Consider the following 24,663-nt stretch of genomic DNA (forward strand, 5'->3'; position numbering starts at 1 on the left):
CTGGGGCAGATGTTTGAAGCCTGGGAAGGGGGTAAAACCCACGGAGCTTCCCAGGCTACTAATATCAGCCCCCAGCTGAATACCTAGCCTTTACTAGCTATTAAAATGGGGGACCCCCCCAAAAAAATGACATGGGGTCCCCCCTATTTTAATAGCTAGCAAAGGCTAGGCAGACAGCTGGGGGCTGATATTAATAGCCCAGGAAGGGTGCCATGAATAATGGCCCCCTTCCAGGCTAGAAACACCAGCCGTCAGCCGCCCCAGAAATGGCGCATCCATAGGATGCGCCAATTCTGGCACTTAGCCTCGCTCTTCCACGCTGCCCTGGTGCGGTGGCAGGGGGTAATAGTGGTGGGGTTCATGTCAGCGCCAGCTGCCATGAAGCCCAGGTTAGTAATGATGGGCGTCTATAAGACACTCCCATTACTAACCTACAAAGTGTTAAAAAGAAAAAACACACTACACCCAGAAAAAAATAATTTATTTGAAATAAAACACACCATTTTATTTAATTCTTAGTTTACTAAAAATAATAGTTACCTGTCCACGTTCCTGCGCTGATCTCCCATGCACAGCTGTCACATCTGGAGATGGTGACAGCTGTGCATGGCTGCTGTAAGCTCACGCTGCCGGGAACACGTCCACTCCCGGCAGCGGGAGCCACTGACTGAGGTCACCGGAGTGCATTCAGTCAGCGCAGCTTCGGAGACCTCCTTTACGGCACTGCTGTACCGTGGGAATTTCTCACGATACAGCAGGGCCGTAAAGGAGCTAACCGGAGCAGCGCTGCCTGAACTCCGGTGAACCCTTACGGCCCTGTCATTCTAGCGGCGGTGGCGGTTCAGAGCGGTCACATTCTATGTGGCTGCTCTGAACTGGAGATCATCGTGGGACACTCGTGGACTACTACGGAGGGGTAAGGATAAGGTTGTGGTTTATTATTTTATATTTTATTACAGGAGATCGATGGCTTCGGGGAATTAGGTGTCTAGGTGAGTATAGGTGTAGTTTTTTATTTTTTACTTTATTTTAGGTGGCGATCGGCGGGGACAGGTAATGTATGAACTAATTTATTTTAGGTAACCACTGGCCACCAATGACATGTATTTAAAATTTATTGGGGCACAGTAGGGCAATTTAAATAGCAGGATCAGGCTGATGGGAACTACTGCTCCCATCGAGCTGATCCTGCTGGCACGAGTGGACGGGGGACAGACATAGGCCAATGGGAGTAGTAGTGTCACATTGGCCTATGTCTGCCTGCACGCACAGACACCCCGCACACACACGCAGACATCGCACACACACTCCGCACACACACGCACAGACACCCGCACACACACTAATCATGACCGGTCTGATGGTCTGGGAGGTGAGGCTGACCTGTGCGGCCGTGGGAAAGTTCATGTGAGTTCATGCAGTCAAGCATGAACTCACATGAACCCTCTGAGGGCACCGCGGCTACTTCAAATGAACAGCTGATCGGCATCACCTGATACCTCAGCTGTTCATTTGAAATAACCGGCGGGAAAGCGCAGCACAGAACGGGAAAGCCAGCGGTGAAGTCTTTTCACTGCCGGCTTCCCCGCCCGGGTCCTTCGCTCCTTGGTGCTGCGCTCCCCGCCCGGTCCTAATTTACGATTGGGATTGGAGGTGGCGACGGGAGCGGAGGATCGGGGTGGGAGGCTGCGGGGAAGCAGTATGGGGCTGTGTGATTGTTTAAAAGCCGGCGGCTTTTTACCGCGCGCCGGCTTTTAAACAATCAGGAGAATTCTCCCCCGCTGGGATGGCATTCTGATGACAGGCTGGATCGCGCTGCCATCCAACTTGTCATCCTTCACAGACACTGCAGAGCGCAGGCATTATGGGAACTTCCGATTCCGGTATTCGATATTGTAAAAGTATCGGAATTAAGTATCGGAATTCCGATACCGCGAATATCGGCCGATACCCGATATTTCAGTATCGGAATGCTCAACACTACTTATCAGATGTGATCGATCACAGACTATATAACGATATTCTTATAAAAAAATGGATTGATTTATTCTTGGATTGTCCATTAAAAAGAATAATTGCAGTAGTTACATAAAATAGTTAGAGTTACAAAGTGATTGTCCATTTCTCCATAATTAGATTAATAGTTGAGATTCACCCATCTTTTCCTGAGATCCTGAATGTTAGAATGCGTCTGTCTGTGTCCAGCATGTGTGTCAGGATGACACCATGTGTCCGGGTAAAGCACGTGTCTCCTTGGGCCTACATCGGCAGCTGTTTCCTTCACACACACAGATCCTCGTCCAGTGTCCTGTGAAATGGCAAGAGCACCCCCCTGTCTCTAACATGGGGTTATATAGCTGGTCATACCAGCTGTTCTTCTACTTATGGTACTGAACTAAAAATACACAAATAGTGCATGTCATCTAGAAACCCTAGCATGATGGCTGATGCAATCTTATGCAATGTATGGTACAGAATTCAGAATTAAAATAAAAATGAATATCTGTAATTAATATTTAACAATAGAACAAAATTCTATTGATAAAAGAGCTACTCTACCTACAGTATTTGAACAAAAATGCATTTATAATCCTTCTGGTCGAGGAGTTATTTCTCTACTGTACTCTATACTCAACCTTCACCCAGTAGAAGGAAAGTTGCATTGTGTAGAGCAGTGGGAAAGTGACCTAGGTTTTAATATGCCTTTAGAGAGATGGAATCGTTGCTACGATGCCTTATCAAGGGGTAGCCATCAGACATCACTTACTGAAACTTCATTGAAACTTTTACACAGAGCTTATTATGCTCCAGAAAAACTGCATAAAATATACCCCAATGTATCGGACAGATGCTTCAGAGGATGTAATGCACTAGGAGACATGAAGCATATCTGGTGGTCATGTCCCTTGATAATAACCTTTTGACAAGAGGTCAAATCCCTTATTAAAGGTGTGGTAGGGGGGTCTGTCCAGCTTGATCCATCAGTATTATTGTTTGGAGATAGGCCAAAAGGTATATCCAATAAAACATTTAAACTGCTTAATTTTATTACAATGGCTGCACAAATTCACATAGCTACTCTATGGAAAACATCATTACTTTCACTATCTTTAGTTAAAAAAAGAATAGATAACATAATGATGTATGAACGGATTGAAGCTACTAAAACTGACACGCTGGAATTATTTTTTGAAGTTTGGACGCACTGGATAGACTCCCATTTGGACCCCCTTCTCCCTCACTCCATCAGAGTTTCCCCATGAGTTTCTGATATAGAAAGGAGAGGCAGAAGAGGAAGGTCACTGATCCCTGTCTGATACTCCTATATGAACATTCTTTATGTTGTGGCATGCTATATACTATTTTATATGTATAAGCCATCTAACAACTTTTATGGCAGATTTCATTCTACCCTTATCTAGATAAATAAATTAATAAAAAGCCTTTAATTATAAAGAAGAAATTCCGAACTGAAAATCCCCCTAACACCTACCCTCCTCCCCTAACCCCATCCTCATTCCTTAGTTTTTATACCCTAAAATTTTGTACAATTTGTTATTCTGCTATACTATGTTTTCTGATCGAATGTAAACTGATATGACTAGTATTTTCCATACGTGGAAAAATATATCTTGCTGGAGAAAGTTTATATTCCAATCTGTTAAGAAAAATTGTCTAATAGCACATGTTTTGAAAGTAAAAAAGTGACACCCGCACTGTCACTCTTATGATACATGATCTCCTCTCCTATAAAATATTGCCTACACACTGTCCCCCCTTACATATTATAATGCCACCCCATCCCTCCCCCATGAACTATGCCCGACACACTGGCTTTCTTTATGAATGAAAACTGTCAAACCATCCCATCTTAACAATTATGCCTATACACTGTCTGCCCTCCACACTGTCCCTGCATTATAAACTATAGCCTCCAAATTGTTCCCATCTTCAGTAACCCTCCTCACATTATTCTCCCTCCATACTGTGGCAATAAATGCCACTCCCCTTCACTGTCTACAGTAAAAATTCCTTATCTCTTCAGTTCCACTAAGGAGTGCTTACCTCCCCCTCCTTTGTGGCGCTCTATCACATACAGTCCACACCCCATGTACCGTACACATACAGTCTGCACCCCCATGCACCTCCATGTACCCCCTACATACAGCCTGAACCCCCATATACACTTCCTGTACCCACATGTAACCTCCACATACATGCGTTCACCCTCATATGTACTCCCACATACAACCTGCTTCCCTATATGCACCCTCACAAATGGCCTGCATCCCCACACATATTTTATTTATTATGCATTGCTTATTTGGTGCCATTATTTTCCGCATAGCTTTACAGACATTATCATCACTGTCCCCATTGGGGCTCACAATGTTTGGAGTGTGGGAGGAAACCAGAGAACCTACAGGAAACCCACGCAAACATGGGGAGAAGATACAATCTCCTTGCAGATGTTGTCCTTGGTGGGATTTGAACCCAGGACCCCAGCGCAGCAAGGCTGCAGTGCTAAACACTTAGCCACTGTGCTGCCTATATAGCCTGTACCCATATGTTCCCCCACATATAGCCTTCACTCCCATATGTATCTCCAAATATAGCTAGAACCCCCATATCTAGCCTACACCCCCCCATATACACCACCACATGTAGCCTGCACCCATCCATATGTACCCCCACATATAGCCTGCACCTCCATATGTACCACCACATATAGCCTGCAACCCAATATGTACCCACACATGTAGCCTGCATCCACTCATATGTACTCCCACATATAGCCTGCAAGCCCATGTATTCCCCCACATATAGCCTGCACCCCGATATATTCCCCCACATGTAGCCTGCACCCTCATATGCACCCCCAAATAGCCTACACCCCTTATATGTACCCCCTACATATAGCCTGCATCCCCATATGTACCCCCACATGTAGCCTGCATCCCCATATGCACCACCACATATATCCTGCACCTCCATATGTAGCGTGCAATCCTTATATATATCCCTTACATAGAGTCTGCAACCCTATATGTACCCTCACCAATAGCCTGCACCCCCCATATATGCTGCACCCCTGGGCCATATGTACCCTCAAATGTAGTCTGCTACCCCATATAAGTAACCCCACATGTAGTCTGCACCCTATATACATCCTGCACCCCCATAAGTAGCCTGCACCCCATATGTACCCTCGTCTATAGCCATATAGATGGCATTACAGGATCCAATGGACAATACAAATATGATTACTGACAAGGATATTGAAGTGACAGCAAAAAATTCCACCTATTAACCTTTACAATCGAGGGTCTCTTCGTTAGATCTATTTCAGACTTTGGTTGAGAGAGATTTAAGATCCCTCCACAACCAGACAAAAATAGAACATTACTATAGTATCATTAGCTCATTGGAACTGAAAGTCATCAAATATCTGCAAAGAAATCCAGATCTAACGATACACCAATCGGACAAGGGGGGTTGTATTACTGTATTATATACATCATTGTACATTAAATTGGCTATGGATATTCTTGGGGATACTGCTACCTATAGGCTACTCTTGTCAGATCCCAATATATCTTACAAATATATCATATCCCAAATTTTAGATGATAGTGTCAGGTTGGGGATTATAGACAAAAAAACTCCATAGATGGCAATTACCAGACTACCCAATTTTGCCAATTTTCCATGGTCTACCCAAGACACAGAAGGGGGTTTTTCCTCCTCCCCTTCGCCCAATCATCTCGGTAATCGGTTCCCTTAATGAAAATTTAAGTCAGTGGGTGGATGATCACCTCCAACCACTTGTGATTAGGATTCCTGGATATTTAAAGGACACCACCGCTGTCCTCAATGTTTTTGATGAATTTGCATGGAACAAAGAAAATTGTTTTAGAACAAGTGATGTAGTGAACTTATACTCCACAATCCCCCACAACCTAGCTATTATTGCCATCAAACATCATTTGGATAAGTATAGCAACTATACAATTGGTCTAAAACAATTTATTCTCATGGCTCTACAATATCTATTATGTCACAATTTCTTCATGTTAAATTCTCAATTCTTTCTCTAGGTCATCGGAGCCCCGGTGAGCTCCAAATTTTCTCCATCCCTCCCAATTTTATACATGGCCTGATGGGAGGAAACATATATTTTTTATGACAATAATCCTTTCTTCAATGATATTAAGTGGTTTGGTAGGTTTGTGAATGACCTTCTTATCGTATGACAAGGAGATCCTGATAAAATGAAGAGTTTTTCATTATATTTAAATTCCAACAAATTGAATCTTAAATTTACGGTCAGCGAGCCTACCACAGAGATCCCCTTCCTTGATATCCTGTTATCAAGTGATTCCAGGACCAAAAAGTGAATACATCTCTCTACATGAAGGCAGTCTCTGGAAACACTATACGATATTCCTCTAGTGCACATCCCCGTCACACGATACGCGCAATACCGTATGGAGAACTGAAGTGTGCTAAACGCATTTGTTCCTCACAAACTTTCTTCATCGAAGAGGGTAAAATTATTAACAAATGTTTGATTGACAGAGGATATAATTGTTTTGACATTAGACGTGCTCTAAAAAAGGTAACAGATGCTCCTAGACCCCCTTTGTCACAGACAATACGGTCCTCTCATTACTATGATGTGAAGCCACCTATTATTTTCTCAACCCCATACAGCCCACAGTTTAATTTAATTAAAAATATCATACTAAAATATCTACCAGTGGTGAACCAGGATGACACTTTGCACAGCATAATCAGCAATGGCTGCAGATATGTCGCAAAGAGAGCGTTTACCCTCGGTTATATGTTGTCTCCCAGCTTACTTAAATCTCAAATTTCTACAGCTGGTGCAATGTGTGCATATATACGCTTGACAGGACACGTCAGATCACAATATCCCCCACAACAAATCTTTTATTAATTGTGATACCAAATATGTAGTACATTGCATTACTTGTACTTTGTGCAAAATCAAGTACATTGGATGCACTACTCGCAAGCTCAAAAAGAGAATTGCAGAACATATATCAAATATAAATAGTAAAAATAGCTCCTATTCAGGTGCTGCAAAACACTTTGTGACTGTCCCCAAAGGGGATCTTAGTAGCTTTGCGCTTTTTGGTCTAGAAAAAATAGAATATCCAAAGCATAATGGTAACTGGCAAAAAAATCTTATGGCCAGGGAAGCTATTGCATTTAGACACCAAATATCCTAGGGGAATGAATTTTAAGAATTATGTGTTCTATATATATTGATGTGCTATTGTTCATTCAACCCATGTATTTCCTAGTTTTTGTACAGCTGCTGCATTTGCAATGTGATTTTGGCCATTCTGGTGATTTGGTCATTTCCTGTATTTATAGAAGCCTGCATTTTCTGTTTGTATGGTATGACTAAGGGTGCTTCACTGTGCCAGAAACACGTAAGGGGGTTTTAAGTTTTTCTGTTTTTAAACTGGCTAAATTAACTTTTTGATTATTTACCTGATTGCTGTGCCAAATCGGGATTTTCCCCAATTTTCTTTCAGTACATGCTGACTACTAGGTTGCCACTCTGTTTGATTCACGGTATAAGAGTAAATTTTGCCAGATGCTTCCTCCTCTAGGAAGGGACACCTCCATGCTGGAATATCAAAACATGCTTAAAAACAATCTTGAGAGTGGTTTTCCCCAAGACAGCAGTGAGGCACAGAGTGTGCATCATAGTTATAGACTTCCAACCCCGGGAATGTCGAGTCATCAATGCTAAAACATTAGCAGCAGCAGCAGTGTAAATGGCAGAAGCAATTTCTGTGAGTCAATTCACACATTTTTTAGACCAGCCCGTGCACCAGCAGAGTGTAGTGTGGACCGCCTAACTTTCATCAAGATGAACAAGTTATGGATCTGCAATGACTTTTGCAACCCAGTCGCAGACTGGGCAGACTAGGCAATAGTGTCGATTTTAGTGTGCTGCATTGATCTTGTGTTATTGGTGTCTGTGACACCTTTGTCGTGGCTTCTGTGCCTGTTGTTGTTAGTGCTGTTGATGTTACTTAAAAATTTTCAAAATGTGGAGACTCCAAGTTCGGTCTCCATCTGGTGCGTTGCCTGTAGTGGAAGAGCTGTCAGAGCCCCATTATACTATTTCTACTCTGGCAAAATTGATAATGTCTGTAAAGCGCTGTGGAATTAATGGTGCTATATAAGTGAGTAAAATAAATAAATAAATAAATAAATAAATAAAAATTGATGCCACTTTAATGGTATCTGCCCATAATTCTTGGAAATGTTTGGTCTCCAAGTTGGGTCTCCTTTATGTGTGTAGCCTGAAGCCTGAATTTAGCAGAGCACCAGACCTATACCTGTCATTCATCCACCTGTTACTGATCAAAGCTAGAAATGCTGCTCCAAACCCTGTCTAATGCTGCATTGTGGCCTGGTTTCAGGACCATGATATTAGCACAACCAATTTAGATTCTGAAATTTGGATTCCCGGATGGAGCACAATATTAGCACAAAATATTTATATGCTGAATTGTTGTCTGGTTTCTGGACCATGCTATTAGTATGAAAAATTTAGATTGTGAAATGTAAACTATTGTCTGGAGCACAATACTAGCACAAAATAATTAAAAGCTGAAATGTGGCATGGTTTCTATAGCACGGTACCAGAAAAAAATAACTTTTCTAATGTAGAGTCCTGGACAGACAAGAATCTCAGCATAAAACAATTACAAGTTCAGATGTGGTCTGATTTATGTAGCATGGTAGAAGCAGCAAAAATGTAGATTTTATCATGTGAACCCCTGGATGGAGCAGAATATCAGCACCAAAGAATTTAAAGCTAAAATGTGGACTGCTTTATGTAACATGCTAGTAAGACAACAAAGTTAGGTTTTATCATGTGAATGGATGGAGCAGAATATCAGCACCAAAGAATTAAAGCTAAAATGTGGCATCGCTTATGTAGCACAGAAGTAAAGAACAAATTAAGGTTTTATAATGTGAACCCCTGGATGGAGCAGAATATCAGCACCAAAGAATAAAAGCTGAAATGTGGCCTGCTTTATATAGCACAGTAATAAGACAACAAAGTTAGATTTTATCATATGAACCCCTGTAAGGAGAACAATATCAGCACCATAAAGTTGCAAGAGAAGATGTGACCTGCTCTATCTATCATGTTAGCAACTGAAGAAATTTGATTTTTTTACTGAGAATGAGACCTGTATACATCAGAATATATGTGCCAAAAAATTACAAGCTGAGATGTGGCCTGCTGTATGTATCACGGTAGTAATGGAAGAAATGAAATATTTATATTGTGGACGAGCTCTGAACACAGCTGAATTTCACTGAAAAAAAATACAAGCTGAGATGTGGTCTACTCTATATATCATGTTAGCAGCTGAAGAAATTAGAAATTAATTTTTTTACTGTGAATGATGCCTGTATACAGCATAATATATGTGCCAAAAAATTACAAGCTGAAATGTGGCCTGCTGTGTGTATCATATTAGTAACAGAAGAAATTAGATTTTTTACTGTAGACGAGGCCAGGATATAGTAAAATATATGCGCCAAAAAATTACAAGCTGAGATGTGACCTTCTGTATGCATCATGTTAGAAACAGAAGAAATTAGATTTTTTACTGTGGACAAGGCTTGTATACAGCATAATATATGCACAGCAAAAAAAAATAGAAGCCTGCTGCATGTATCACGATAGTTTTTTAATTTTTTTACTGTGGATGAGCCTCTGGATACAGCTGAATTTCACAGCCAAAAAATTTCAACCTCAGATTTGGCCTGCTGTATGTATCACGGTGGTAACAGGAGAAATTCAATTTTTTTTACTGTGGACAAGGCCTGTATACAATATAATATATGCGCAAAAAAAATACAAGCTGAGATGTGGCCTGCTATATCATTAGTAGCATACATTAGTAGCAGAAAAAAATAGATTTTTTTTACTGTGGACGAGCTCTGAATACAGCTGAATTTCACCGCCAAAAAATTACAAGCTGAGAATGTAGCCTGCCGCATGTATCATGGTAGTAAGAAGAGAAATTTGAGTTTCAAAGGAGTACTCGTGCATGGAGCACAATATCGTCAGTGCACAACAGAGTTCTATGCTGAAATGTTCCCTGCTGTCTCTGTCTGGACCACACGAATAGCAAAAACAATTGATCTGGTTTGTACCAGAGTTCAGTCATAGTGTGGCCTGAGCTGGGAGACTCCTCCTATCCATTGCTATGGCAGCTAGTTGTGTAGAGATGAATCACTTACTTTCATATACACACATTGACCAGTAGACAGCAAGAAAGTACAAATGTACTATGCAATGAAAGTACAATTTACAATGCAATGTATTAAATCCCCTAACTCAGTACACACAATGGAACAAATCTAGTACCACACGACAACTGTCTCCTTTAGCAGCAGTAGAACGGGTACTGGGATGCCACAGCATTTTGTCTAATCAACAGATATGTGATTGTACTTTATCTAATCAAGATCTTTGGGGAAGTTTTAATGTGCAACCTCCTTGAATCTTTACTTACCTGTTTAGTGAGATTAACCCTCTATATACCTAGCAATTGTTTTTTTTGTTTTTTTTCTGGGTTATTTGCACTTTTCTGTCTTTATTGTTAGTTTATTTTTGATGAACCACCCATTCCGGTCCATCAATGTTTTTAATATTTGATCCATTTTAAATATATGAATAAAAGTTTTTTTACTTTTCCGATTAAACTCCTTTGTTTTTTCTCCATGTTAATATTTAGTTAAAAATGGAAGTGTGACTGTGGGGGCATCATAAAGTATGGGCGGGACGCTCATACATTGTAGGGACTATTGTAGGGGCCGTCATATGGTTTGGGGCTCATTATTCAGTGTGGGAGTTAATGACAGGGCCATTATGCAGCTTGGCGGCAATGGGGGACTACTGTGAGGGGCCAATTATAAAGTGTGGGGACACTATACAGTGTGAGAGTTAATGTGAGGGCCATTATATAGTTTAGGGGCCATCATACTATGTTGAGACTATTGTGAAGGCTAATATAAAGTGTGAGGGCCATTATATAGTATTGGTGCTGCTGTGGGAGCCATTACACAGTGTTGGGGATATTATATATTGTTAGTATTACTGTGGGGTCCATTATACAGTATGAGGAGTACTGTGGGGGTCATTATAATGTGTATAGGGCAGCTGTGGGCCCATCATACTGTATATAAGGAAGCTGTGGGCCCCTCATACTGTGTATAGGGGAATTGTACATGGGGGGACTCAGGGAACATTATTAAATGTTAAGTGGGCATTCAAGAAGCATTATTGTAATAGGGACACTCAGAGTATTGTGATTGTCAAAGATGCACATGAGACATTATCACTTTCTAGGGGCAAAATGTGGAAACTATTTTCTAGGGCACTTGCACAGAGCATTAACATTTTCTAGAGGGTAATTTTACCATCTAGAGTGCACAAAGGAGGCATTATTACTATGTAAGGGGCACAGTGGTGGACATTATTATGTGGGGCACTAAGAGGAGCTCTGTTATTGTACCACACATACGGCAGCAGCTGCTCAGTATTGAGGTATCTGCAGGATGATCAGATTGTGCAGATTGGGAATAGATGGGGACGGGGCTGGAAATGTGAGAAGTCTAATGTGTCTTTGTAATCTCTGCAGACAAGTCGTGGCTGGAAGAAGTTGTATCGGTCTGGGTTCAGATGGAAAAGATGAGGAAAAATGAACAACTCCATCAGAAAGAAAATCAGTTGTAAATCACCATCAATAAATGTAAATCTCCTATATCACCTACAGCACTGGTATCTACCACTATATGGGCACCATATGGCGGTAATATCAGTGTTGTTTTTTTATAGAGATTTATTTTCAGTAATAACATGGTCATCTACTGAGGTTCCCCTATGCCCACAATTAGGGTGCTCTGCTATAGTTGCAATCAGGGTTACCTGGTTAGGGGCCCACTCAGATGTTTTGAGCTAAACCCCTAGTTATGCCTCTGGTCACAGCAATACCTGAGGGGCCGGCTTTCATTGAAGTTCCATCGAGACAGGCATGGGGGCCTTGAGCAGTCTCCCAGATGTCATGACAACTAGTGTTGAGCGATACCTTCCGATATCAGGAAATATCGTATCGGATTGGATCGGGCCGATACCCAAAAAGTATCAGATATCGCCGATTCCGATACCGGAAACCAATGCAAGTCAATGGGACACAAATATCGGAATGAAAATAAACCCTTTCTTTCCTTGTAGGTTAATTCTACATGAAGTAAAACAACTAAGAATAATGTAGAATGACATGAAAAGCCGGCAATTCATCAGCGGCATTCACCGGTACCCGACAATTTACAACAGAAAGAATAGAGCTTCACACATAGATTAGATAGATAGAAACATGTCAGTCACATATATATGAAGCACAGTGACAGTGTTGATTACTGTACTTGTCATTTAGTATAAAGGATTTATTTTAAAAAATATTAGTGTTTTCGTGCACCGTCTCTTTAAAAAAGCCGGCCGGCAAATCAGCAGCGGTACCCGACAATTTATAACAGACAGAATAGAGCTTCACACATAGATTAGATAGATAGAAACATGTCAGTCACATATATATGAAGTACAGTGACAGTGTTGCTTACTGTACTTGTCATTTAGTGTAAAGGATTTATTTAAAAAAATATTAGTGTTTTCATGCACCGTCTCTTTAAAAAAGCCGGCCGGCAATTCAGCATCTGTACCCGACAATTTAGAATAGAAAGAATAGAGCATCACACATAGATTAGATAGATAGAAACATGTCAGTCACATATATAAGAAGTACAGTGACAGTGTTGATTACTGTACTTGTCATTTAGTGTTAAAATAAAGGATTTATTTAAAAAAAAATTGGCGTGGGGTTCCTCTTAATTTTAGGCTCTAGCGGAGGTTAAGCAGACAGCTGGGGCAAATGTTTGAAGCCTGGGAGGGGGGTAATACCCACGGAGCTTCCCAGGCTACTAATATCAGCCCCCAGCTGAATACCTAGCCTTTACTAGCTATTAAAATGGGGGAACCCCCCCAAAAAAATAACGTGGGGTCCCCCCTAATTTAATAGCTAGCAAAGGCTAGGCAGACAGCTGGGGGCTGATTTTAATAGCCCAGGAAGGGTGCCATGAATATTGGCCCCCTCCCAGGCTAGAAACACCAGCCATCAGCCGCCCCAGAAATGGCGCATCCATAGGATGCGCCAATTCTGGCACTTAGCCTCGCTCTTCCCACTGCCCTGTAGCGGTGGCAGTGGGGTAATAGGGCTGGGGTTGAGGTCAGCTTATAATGCCAGCTGACATCAAGCCCAGGTTAGTAATGGAGAGGCGTCTATAAGACACCCCCATTACTAACCCCATAGTCAAAGTTAAAGAAAAACACAAACACCCAGAATAAAGTCCTTTAATTGAAATAAAGACACAATCCTTTATTGTTCTAAATTAAACTCTACTTACCATCACGCCCATTCCAGCTGAAGCCAACGATCTCCTGCAATAAAAGAAAAATAATGAAGCAACCTCATCCTTACCTTTCCATGGTTCCCACGACAGCTTCAGCTCTGCTACATCGAGATGACAGGCTGGACCGCAGCAGAACGCTGCCATCCAGCCTGTCATCCCGCAGACACTGAGAAGCGCAGGCATGCTTGCGCTCCTCAGTGTCTCTCTGTGACGTCATCCAGATGAGCCGAGTTCATGTCCAATGAACTCAGCTCACCTCATGCACGTCACTGACAGCGTGGGAAAATTCTCACGCTGAAGCGCTGAGTGCAGGAGAATTTTCCCACGCTGTCAGTGACGTGCATGAGGTGAGCTGAGTTCATTGGACATGACCTCGGCTCATCTTTATGCCGTCACAGCCAGACACTGAGGAGTGGAAGCATGCCTGCGCTTCTCAGTGTCTGCGGGATGACAGGCTGGATGGCAGCGTTCTGCTGCGGTCCAGCCTGTCATCTCGATGTAGCAGAGCTGAAGCTGTCGTGGGAGCCATGGAAAGGTAAGGATGAGGTTGGTTTATTATTTTTCTTTTATTTCAGGAGATCGTTGGCTTCAGCTGGAATGGGCGTGACGGTAAGTATGGTTTAATTTAGAACAATAAAGAATTGTGTGTTTATTTCAATTAAAGGACTTTATTCTGGGTGTTGTGTTTTTTTAAATACTTTACTAGAAATTCATGGTGGTCATGTCTAATATTGGCGTGACCCCATGAATTTCGGGCTTAGGGCCAGCTGATAATGCCAAGCTGGCCTTAACCCCTTTATTACCCAGTGAGCCACCGCACCAGGGCCCTGGATGAGTTGGGTACAGCGCCAGAAGATGGCGCTTCTATGAACGCGCCATTTTCCGGGGCGGCTGCGGACTGCAATTTGCAGCGGGTGGGGCCCAGAAAGCTTGGGCCTCCCTGCGCTGCGGATTCCAGCCCCCAGCTGCCTTGTTGTACCTGGCTGGACACAAAAATAGGGCGAAGCCCCACGTATTTTTTTTTTTAATTATTTCATGAAATTCATGGAATAATTAAGAAAAAAAGGGCTTCCCTATATTGTTGTGTCCGGCTAGGTACAAATAGGCAGCTGGTGGTTGGGGGCAGCCCGTTCCTGCCTGCTGTACCTGACTGGACACAAATATAGGGCGAAGCCCCACATAATTTTTTTTTAATTATTTCATGAATTTCCTGAAATAATTAAAAAAAAATTGACGTGGGGCTTCGCACTATATTTGTGTCCAGCCAGGTACAGCAGGCAGGAACGGGCTGCCCCCAACCACCAGCTGCCTATTTGTACCTGGTTGGACACAAAAATATAGGGAAGCCCTTTTTTTCTTAATTATTCCATGAATTTCATGAAATAATTAAAAAAAAAAATACGTGGGGCTTCGCCCTATTTTTGTGTCCAGCCAGGTACAACTAGGCAGCTGGGGGATGGAATCTGCAGCGCAGGGAGGCCCAAGCTTTCTGCCCCCCCCCCCCCGCTGAAAATTGCAGTCCGCAAGCCGCCCCGGAAAATGGCGCGTTCATAGAAGCTGGATGCTGTACCTGGCTGGCATACAAAAATATGGCAAAGCCCACGTCAAAAGTTTTGGGAAAAATTAATTAAAAAATAAATAATAATTTAGGGACTGCATCTTTATTAACTCCTCAAATGTCATTTAGTGTTAAAATAAACAGGTTAAGCAGACGGCTGGGGCAGATGTTTGAAGCCTGGGAAGGGGGTAAAACCCACGGAGCTTCCCAGGCTACTAATATCAGCCCCCAGCTGAATACCTAGCCTTTACTAGCTATTAAAATGGGGGACCCCCCCAAAAAAAATGATGTGGGGTCCCCCCTATTTTAATAGCTAGCAAAGGCTAGGCAGACAGCTGGGGGCTGATATTAATAGCCCAGGAAGGGTGCCATGAATAATGGCCCCCTCCCAGGCTAGAAACACCAGCTGTCAGCCGCCCCAGAAATGGCGCATCCATAGGATGCGCCAATTCTGGCACTTAGCCTCGCTCTTCCACGCTGCCCTGGTGCGGTGGCAGGGGGTAATAGTGGTGGGGTTCATGTCAGCGCCAGCTGCCATGATGCCCAGGTTAGTAATGATGGGCGTCTATAAGACACCCCCATTACTAACCTACAAAGTGTTAAAAAGAAAACACACACTACACCCAGAAAAAAATAATTTATTTGAAATAAAACACACCATTTTATTTAATTCTTAGTTTACTAAAAATAATAGTTACCTGTCCACGTTCCTGCGCTGATCTCCCATGCACAGCTGTCACATCTGGAGATGGTGACAGCTGTGCATGGCTGCTGTAAGCTCACGCTGCCGGGAACACGTCCGCTCCCGGCAGCAGGAGCCACTGACTGAGGTCACCGGAGTGCATTCAGTCAGCGCAGCTTCGGAGACCTCCTTTACGGCACTGCTGTACCGTGGGAATTTCTCACGATACAGCAGGGCCGTAAAGCAGCTAACCGGAGCAGCGCTGCCTGAACTCCGGCGAACCCTTACGGCCCCGTCATTCTAGCGGCGGCAGCGGTTCAGAGCGGTCACATTCTATGTGGCTGCTCTGAACTGGAGATCATCGTGGGACACTCGTGGACTACTACGGAGGGGTAAGGATAAGGTTGTGGTTTATTATTTTATATTTTATTACAGGAGATCGATGGCTTCGGGGAATTAGGTGTCTAGGTGAGTATAGGTGTAGTTTTTTATTTTTTACTTTATTTTAGGTGGCGATCGGCGGGGACAGGTAATGTATGAACTAATTTATTTTAGGTAACCACTGGCCACCAATGACATGTATTTAACATTTATTGGGGACCATGGGGCAATTTAAATAGCAGGATCAGGCTGATGGGAACTACTGCTCCCATCGAGCTGATCCTGCTGGCACGAGTGGACGGGGGACAGACATAGGCCGATGGGAGTAGTAGTGTCACATCGGCCTATGTCTGCCTGCACGCACACACTCCGCACAGACACCGCGCACAGACACCGCGCACAGACACCGCACACACACCCCGCACACACACCCCGCACACACACCCCGCACACACACCCCGCACACACACACCGCACAGACCCCGCACACACACCCCGCACACACACCCTGCACACAGACACCGCACACACACCCCGCACACACACCCCGCACACACACCCCGCACAGACACCCCCGCACAGACACCCCCGCACAGACACCCCCGCACACACACCCCCGCACACACACCTCCGCACACACACTCCCGCACACACACCCCGCACACACTAATCATGGTGGGCTGATGGTCTGGGAGGTGAGGCTGACCTGTGCGGCCGTGGGAAAGTTCATGTGAGTTCATGCAATGCAGTCAAGCATGAACTCACATGAACCCTCCGAGGGCACCGCGGCGACTTCAAATGAACAGCTGATCAGCATCACCTGATACCTCAGCTGTTCATTTGAAATAACCGGCGGGAAAGCGCAGCACAGAACGGGAAAGCCGGCGGTGAAGTCTTTTCACTGCCGGCTTTCCCGTCCGGGTTCTTCGCTCCCCGCTCCTTGGTGCTGCACTCCCCGCCCGGTCCTAGCTTACGATCGGGATGGGAGGTGGCGAGAGGAGCGGAGGATCGGGGTGGGAGGCTGCGGGGAAGCAGTATGGGGCTGTGCGATTGTTTAAAAGCCGGCGGCTTTTTACCACGCGCCGGCTTTTAAACAATCAGGAGAATTCTCCCCCGCTGGGATGGCATTCTGATGACAGGCTGGATCGCGCTGCCATCCAACTTGCCATCCTTCACAGACACTGCAGAGCGCAGGCATTATGGGAACTTCCGATTCCGGTATTCGATATTGTAAAAGTATCGGAATTAAGTATCGGAATTCCGATACCGCGAATATCGGCCGATACCCGATATTACAGTATCGGAATGCTCAACACTAATGACAACCCATTGCCATCCCTCAGCATCCTGTGGGTGGACATCTTTGGGCACCACTGGTGCTAGATTAGATGACCTATGGGGGACAGGAGCTTCTCCATGCATCTGAGGAGCCAGCTGTTGTGAGTGTTCAATTAACAAATTATCATTTGCAGAAATATTACTCAGATCCTGGGATGCCAGGGCTGAGCATTTGTAAACAATAGTTATAGGCTTAGAGCCATCTTCACTTAGATAGAAGTCTATAGTTAGGAATTGTAGAATAGACTTGGATTCCTTTGACTGTTTTAAAGTAATCCGCCTTTTTGTCAAAGTGAGCAACAAGAACTAGTATTTTAATGCTAAAACATTACAAACTGAGAGCTTTGATACTACATGTGAGCTTCCAGACATGCCAATTCCAGTAAAGAAAAATCATCATAATGCTTCAGCATAATGAGACATTTTGTAAAATTTATTCTTCCAACTTTGTGGAAACAGTTTATGGAAGGTCTTTTTCTCTTCCAGTATAACTTCCCCAGTGTACAAATCATGGTCCATAAAGACATAGTTGGGTAAATTTGGTATGGAAAAACTTGACTAGTTTGCACAGAGCCTTAACCTCAGTCCCATCAAACATCAGTGTCTTACATGACAAATGCTCTTCTGGATGAATAGACAAAAATTCCCACAGGCACACTCCAAAATCTTGTAGAAAGACTTCTCAGAAGAGAAGATGTTGATATAGCTGTAAGTTGTAGAAAAGTCTAAACCTGATGCCTATGGATTTGGAGCGTAATGTCCTAAAAACTATGATAGGTGTCACATACTATATAGGCATCTCACTACTTTTGTCCATGTAGAGAAAGTTACACTGTAATTAGATATGTCGCTCTGTGGACCTCTAACTGAAGTATTGAGGATTTAGTTGTGCCTACTTCTGAGGGGCTCAGAGTGGTAGTTGTGGCAAGGGACTGCTGTGTGCCTACACCATGGCTCCCTGACAAAGACAAATGTCCCAATTCTCCTGTGCTGTGCGTGTGGTGCATAACACTCAAGTTCTGGTCGCAGATTTCTGCTTTCTTCGGTTCTTCTACTTCAGGAACCACCGCACACACATTTGGGGACTTCCACTCCGTTTTATAAAAATGGACTATACGTAAATGTCCAAATTCAACATAGTGGAACATGCAGTATTGTGTACATACTTTTCCAGGCTCAAAGTCCAATGCACAACACGTATTGATGTTGATTGTCCGTTTGTCCTGAGCTATCCCTTCCATAGTTGACCTTCTTGGCCTATGAGATGCTCTGCTGCTTTAAGAGTACCGTACCATCTTCTCTGTGCTATTTCATGTCCGACCTCCCCTTCTGGAAAGATTTTGAGACATGTTTCTCTGTGGATCCTGTGTACCGTAGGCCCCAAATGTTAAGGAAATATCTGTTTAAGAGTTACTGACTGACGCTTCTCTACTGCTGGACAGATCATGTTCCTGGTGCCCCCTGGACCTTTACTGGTCTGTAACATCTCTCCCTGCTCTGTCACACCTCTCCCTCTTGGACTTCATCTGACTCTCACTAACTCTAACTACCTGAAATCAGGAAGTCACCCAGTTCTTCACTGTCCTGCTCCTCCCACACTGGTGCAGCTCCTGAACCCCTTAACTGTTTCCTGACTAACTAAATACTTCCTATGCTTTAGTGCCCACCTCTGCACTACCCCATTTCTAATCTATCACTCTAAACCTGACCTTTACTGACTCTGTAACTAACACATGAGACATTAGGTCATATACATACTCTTATACAAACATCGGGTACAACATTATATTCACACAGGGGAAAGAAACGTACGACCACTCAGGTCACCCTCTTACATACTGAACAAATGGTGATTTTCCAGTTCATGCCTTGCTTATATGTTATCCTTGAAGTACCCCTAACTGTTTTTTTACACTCTTCATTTTTTCTTTTTTAGGTTTAATATGTCTGCTATCATTTGCATTTTCCCTTATTTTTACAATGGGATCTGGAAATTATTGGCTTCAAATCTTTGATACTTTTACAGGTTCTTTAACACTTTTAGTAGTCGTTTTCTTTGAAGTTATCACTGTTACATATGTATATGGTATTGACAGGTAAAGTACAGTTTGAATTTTTGTTTATGTATATTCTATTGTATAAGCAGATCAGTCAATTCATAGTGAAATTAATCATCTACAATGATTAAATGATAAAATAGAAAATACAAATTAACTTTTATATACAAAAAAACATTGTTATTTATTAATCCCTTAAGGACAAAGGTTAATTTGGCCTCAATGTCCACACTTTTTTTTATTTATTTTTTTCACATTCCAGGAGCCATAACTTTTTTAATGAGGGCTTACATTTTTGTGAGGTGAGCTGCTTTGTCATTGTCACCATTTTGGGCTGCATACAATCAAATTAAACGCAGCAAAAAAGGGCAAGAGTATGCCCAGATCACAGAAACTAATGCATAATCAGGATGCAGCAAACCACCTTAATAAAGATGGAGGCAACACAGGTGCCAAATCCTGATGACAACCATTTGAAACCTACCAGTTCATGGAGAGAGAGATTTAGTATTAAAATTTCACACAAACAAGACGCTGGTCACACACATGTAGTGCACAGTGTCTGGTTTACAACCTATTGGTGATGCCTATACTATTAGATTAGGCGGGCTACCCAGCACTATATAAGTGCATCCCTTGAGGACAGACACCCTAATTTACAAGGCCAACATTGATGGGCTTTGCAGCATGCTGAATAAAAATATAATGTGCAAATATACAGTAGAGACCAAAAGTTTGGACACACCTTCTCATTTCAAGATTTTTCTGTATTTTCCTGACTATGAAAATTGTACATTCACACTGAAGGCATCAAAACTATGAATTAACACATGTGGAATTATATACTTAACAAAAAAGTGTGAAACAACTAAAAATATGTCTTATATTCTAGGTTCTTTAAAGTAGCCACTTTTTGCTTTGATGACTGCTTTGCACACTCTTGGCATTCTCTTGATGAGCTTCAAGAGGTAGTCACCGGAAATGGTTTTCACTTCACAGGTGTGCCCTGTCAGGTTTAATAAGTGGGATTTCTTGCCTTATAAATGGGGTTGGGACCATCAGTTGTGTTGTGCAGAAGTCAGGTGGATACACAGCTGATAGTCCTACTGAATAGACTGTTAGAATTTGTATTATGGCAAGAAAAAAGCAGCTAAGTAAAGAAAAATGAGTGGCCATCATTACTTTAAGAAATGAAGGTCTGTCAGTGCGAAAAATTGGGCAAACTTTAAAAGTGTCCCCAAGTGCAGTTGCAAAAACCATCAAGCGCTACAAAGAAACTGGCTCACATGAGGACCGCCCCAGGAAAGGAAGACCAAGAGTCACCTCTGCTTCTGAGTATAAGTTTATCTGAGTCACCAGCCTCAGAAATCGCAGGGTAACAGCAGCTCAGATTAGAGACCAGGTCAATGCCGCACAGAGTTCTAGCAGCAGACACATCTCTACAACAATTGTTAAAAGGAGACTTTGTGCAGCAGGCCTTCATGGTAAAATAGCTGCTAGGAAACCATTGCTAAGAACAGGCAACAAGCAGAAGAGACTTGTTTGGGCTAAAGAACATAAGGAATGGACATTAGACCAGTGGGAATCTGTGCTTTGGTCTGATGAGTCCAAATTTGAGATCTTTGGTTCCAACCACCGTGTCTTTGTGCGACGCAGAAAAGGTGAACGGATGGACTCTACATGCCTGGTTCCCACCGTGAAGCATGGAGGAGGAGGTGTGATGGTGTGGGGGTATTTTGCTGGTGACACTGTTGGGGATTTATTCAAAATTGAAGGCATACTGAACCAGCATGGCTACCACAGCATCTTGCAGCGGCATGCTATTCCATCCCGTTTGCGTTTAGTTGGACCATCATTTATTTTTCAACAGGACAATGACCCCAAACACACCTCCAGGCTGTGTAAGGGCTATTTGACCAAGAAGGAGAGTGATGGGGTGCTACGTCAGATGACCTGGCCTCCACAGTCACCAGACCTGAACCCAATCTAGAGCTGGACCGCAGAGTGAAGGCAAAAGGGCCAACAAGTGCTAAGCATCCCTGGGAACTCCTTCAAGATTGTTTGAAGACCATTTCCGGTGACTACCTCTTGAAGCTCATCAAAAGAATGCCAAGAGTGTGCAAAGCAGTCATCAAAGCAAAAGGTGGCTACTTTGAAGAACCTAGAATATAAGACATATTTTCAGTTGCTTCACACTTTTTTGTTAAATATTTAATTCCACATGTGTTAATTCATAGTTTTGATGTCTTCAGTGTGAATGTACAATTTTCATAGTCATGAAAATACAGAAAAATCTTTAAATGAGAAGGTGTGTCCAAACTTTTGGTCTCTACTGTATATACCTATAATATTTGATAATTGGATGAAATATTGGCTTAAAAACGCAAGCTTGCAATCCGTTTCAAGTGTCCTCATGCTTGCGAGTCCCTACACTGAAGTGAAAAGCAAAGCCACAAAAAGAGGAATTAAAATTCCCCCAAAAAATGAAAAAAAAATTGTAATTTGGGAATTTTACACTGTTGGACAGCAGTATGCAAAGGATCAAGATCCCAGTGGTTAACATTCACTGGCTTTTCATGTCCTAACTGTAAACTGGCACCTCTGTTAGAATGTAAAGAGCCAATGAGCTGAAAGGATGTGGCTATATAAGCATAATAATCAACTCAGGCATGGTAAGTCAGAAAATATATATCGGTATATATATTTTTTAGTACTGAATCACTTTTAATTACAGTTTTTTATGCAGGTTCAGTGAAGATATAAAATGGATGACTGGCAGGCGTCCTAATATTTACTGGCAAGCTACATGGAGATACATTAGTCCATTGCTAATGGTAGCAGTGTTCTCATCGTATATTGTCATTCAGTTTTTAACCCCCTTGACTTATGAAACATGGGATCCAGATTATGTAAGTAATTCATTAATTTAATGAATGTCAAAATGACTACATAAAGGAGATTTATACTATGCATTCTAAGGCTGAAGGTCCATCTTTAAACATCATGTTGTGTTTTTTTCATATCTAAGAATAGTTTCACATCATAGTTATGGCCTTTGTTTACATATATGCCAGGATATATTGTATGCATTAGGGCTCATACCCATCACAGTAAAAAAATCGTTCCAATGTTATTCCTGAAAAGTTGGTTGAGTGTTATGCAAGTGGCATGTGATTTTTATGCGAGTACAATGCGATTTTTTTAAAAAAAGAAAAAGTATGTCAACAATAGGGCTCACCTATTAAATATTTGTTTATTGTACAAATATATATATATATATATATATATATATATATATATATATATACATATATATATGTACTAGCTATTGAACCCGTTCTATGCCTGGGTGGCGAGCATTTTTATTGGTATATTGTCTCCCATGCTGGTATGTGCTGCCCCCCTCCTGGTATTTGTGCTGCCCCCATCGTGTCCCCACCATCCTATACTGGTATGTGTGGTACCCCTCACCCCAATCATGGTATGTGTGGTACCCCTCACCCCAATCATGGTATGCGTGGTACCCCTCACCCCAATTCTGGTATGTGTGGTACGCCTCACTCCAATCCTGGTATGTGTGGTACCCCTCACCCCAATCCTGGTATGTGTTGTTCCCCTCACCCCAATCCTGGTATGTGTGGTACCCCTCACCCCAATCCTGGTATGTGTGGTACGCCTCACCCCAATCCTGGTATGCGTGGTACCCCATACCTCATCCCTATCCTGGTATGCATGGTACCCTATCCCTATCCTGGTATGTATGGTATTCCTCATCCTGGTATGCATGGCCCCCCTCATCCGAATCCCGGTGTGCGTGGCCCCCCTCATCCCCCCAATTCCGGTATGCGTGGCACCCCTCATCCCCCCAATCCCGGTATGCGTGGCACCCTATACCTCATCCCTATCCTGGTATGCATGGTACCCCATCCCTATCCTGGTATGTATGGTATTCCTCATCCTGGTATGCATGGCCCCCCTCATCTGAATCCCGGTATGCGTGGCACCCCTCATCCCCCAATCCCGGTATGCGTGGCATCCCTCATCCCCCCAATCCTGGTATGCGTGGCACCCCTCATCCCCAAAACCTGGTATGCGTGGCACCCCTCATCCCCCCAATCCTGGTATGCGTGGCACACCTCATCCCCCCAATCCCGGTATGCGTGGCACCCCTCATCCCCCAATCCCGGTATGCGTGGCACACCTGACCCCCCCAATCTCGGTATGCGTGGCACTCCTCGTCCCCCCAATCCCGGTATGCGTGGCACCCCTCATCCCCCCAATCCCGGTATGTGTGTGTACCCCTCACCCCAATCCTGGTATGTGTGGTACCCCTCACCCCTTTCAGGCTGTACACACATCCCAAAAAAATAAACACTTATATTTACCTTTCTTCCCTGTGCTCCAGCGCTGCTGCGTCCTGTTCTGCCAGAGGCCGGGGAGGAGTGCGGCGCCGGAGCACCGCGCTGTCCAGCGCCATTTTGCTGAAGACACACTGCAAATGTGTCTTCAGTAAAATGGCACCGGATAGCGCTATGCGCATGCGTCAATCCGACGCCTCACTCCTGCCCCGGTCTCCGGCGAAGAGAGGCGCCGCGGCAACGCTCCTCCCGGTCAGGTAAGTATGTAAGTATGACGCCGGAGATTGCGGCATGTGTTCAGTGTCTACGCATACCGCGATCTCCGGTGCCATACACCTCCTCTTACCTGTAACGGCTCCAAGCGTTCTTCTGTCTGGAGCCAGACTGTGCGTCACGCATGTGCAGTCTATAAAGGCTTCAGACAGAGGTACGCTTGCAGCGTTATATTATAGATATATATATGTATATATGTATATATATACAAACACAAACCACATAGAATAAAACAATTAAAAATTAGCCAAGAAAGCTCCAAGACACAAACCAAATGATCCAAAATAGGACTATGGTCCTCCCTATTCAATCCGGGTGTAATGGAAACACCCATCTGGTGTTGAAAAGGCTGTCTTCTCCTTGGCCTCATGGGACATAGGAATCTGCCAATACTCTTTTGTGGTAATGTACCTGGCCGGCCCTAGTCTCTCAATTTGTTCATCTACCCTGGGCATTGGGGACGAATCAAACTTAGAG

General features: G+C 43.3%; 1 protein-coding gene across 1 annotated transcript in view; it reads left to right on the forward strand.

Annotated features, from left to right (window-relative positions):
* Positions 1-24,663, forward strand: part of SLC6A18 (solute carrier family 6 member 18) — a 1,027,837-nt gene that overhangs the window by 808,135 nt on the left and 195,039 nt on the right. Inside the window, exons 10-11 of the mRNA XM_073676926.1 lie at positions 19,435-19,594; positions 22,302-22,464. Of these exons, the coding sequence (XP_073533027.1) occupies positions 19,435-19,594; positions 22,302-22,464 (323 nt within the window). The remainder of the gene's footprint in view (positions 1-19,434; positions 19,595-22,301; positions 22,465-24,663) is intronic.

Source organism: Phyllobates terribilis, unplaced genomic scaffold, assembly GCF_046119375.1.
Source record: "Phyllobates terribilis strain yellow unplaced genomic scaffold, ASM4611937v1 Scaffold_4__5_contigs__length_816908805, whole genome shotgun sequence".
In the NCBI taxonomy this organism is placed as follows: Eukaryota; Metazoa; Chordata; class Amphibia; order Anura; family Dendrobatidae; genus Phyllobates; species Phyllobates terribilis.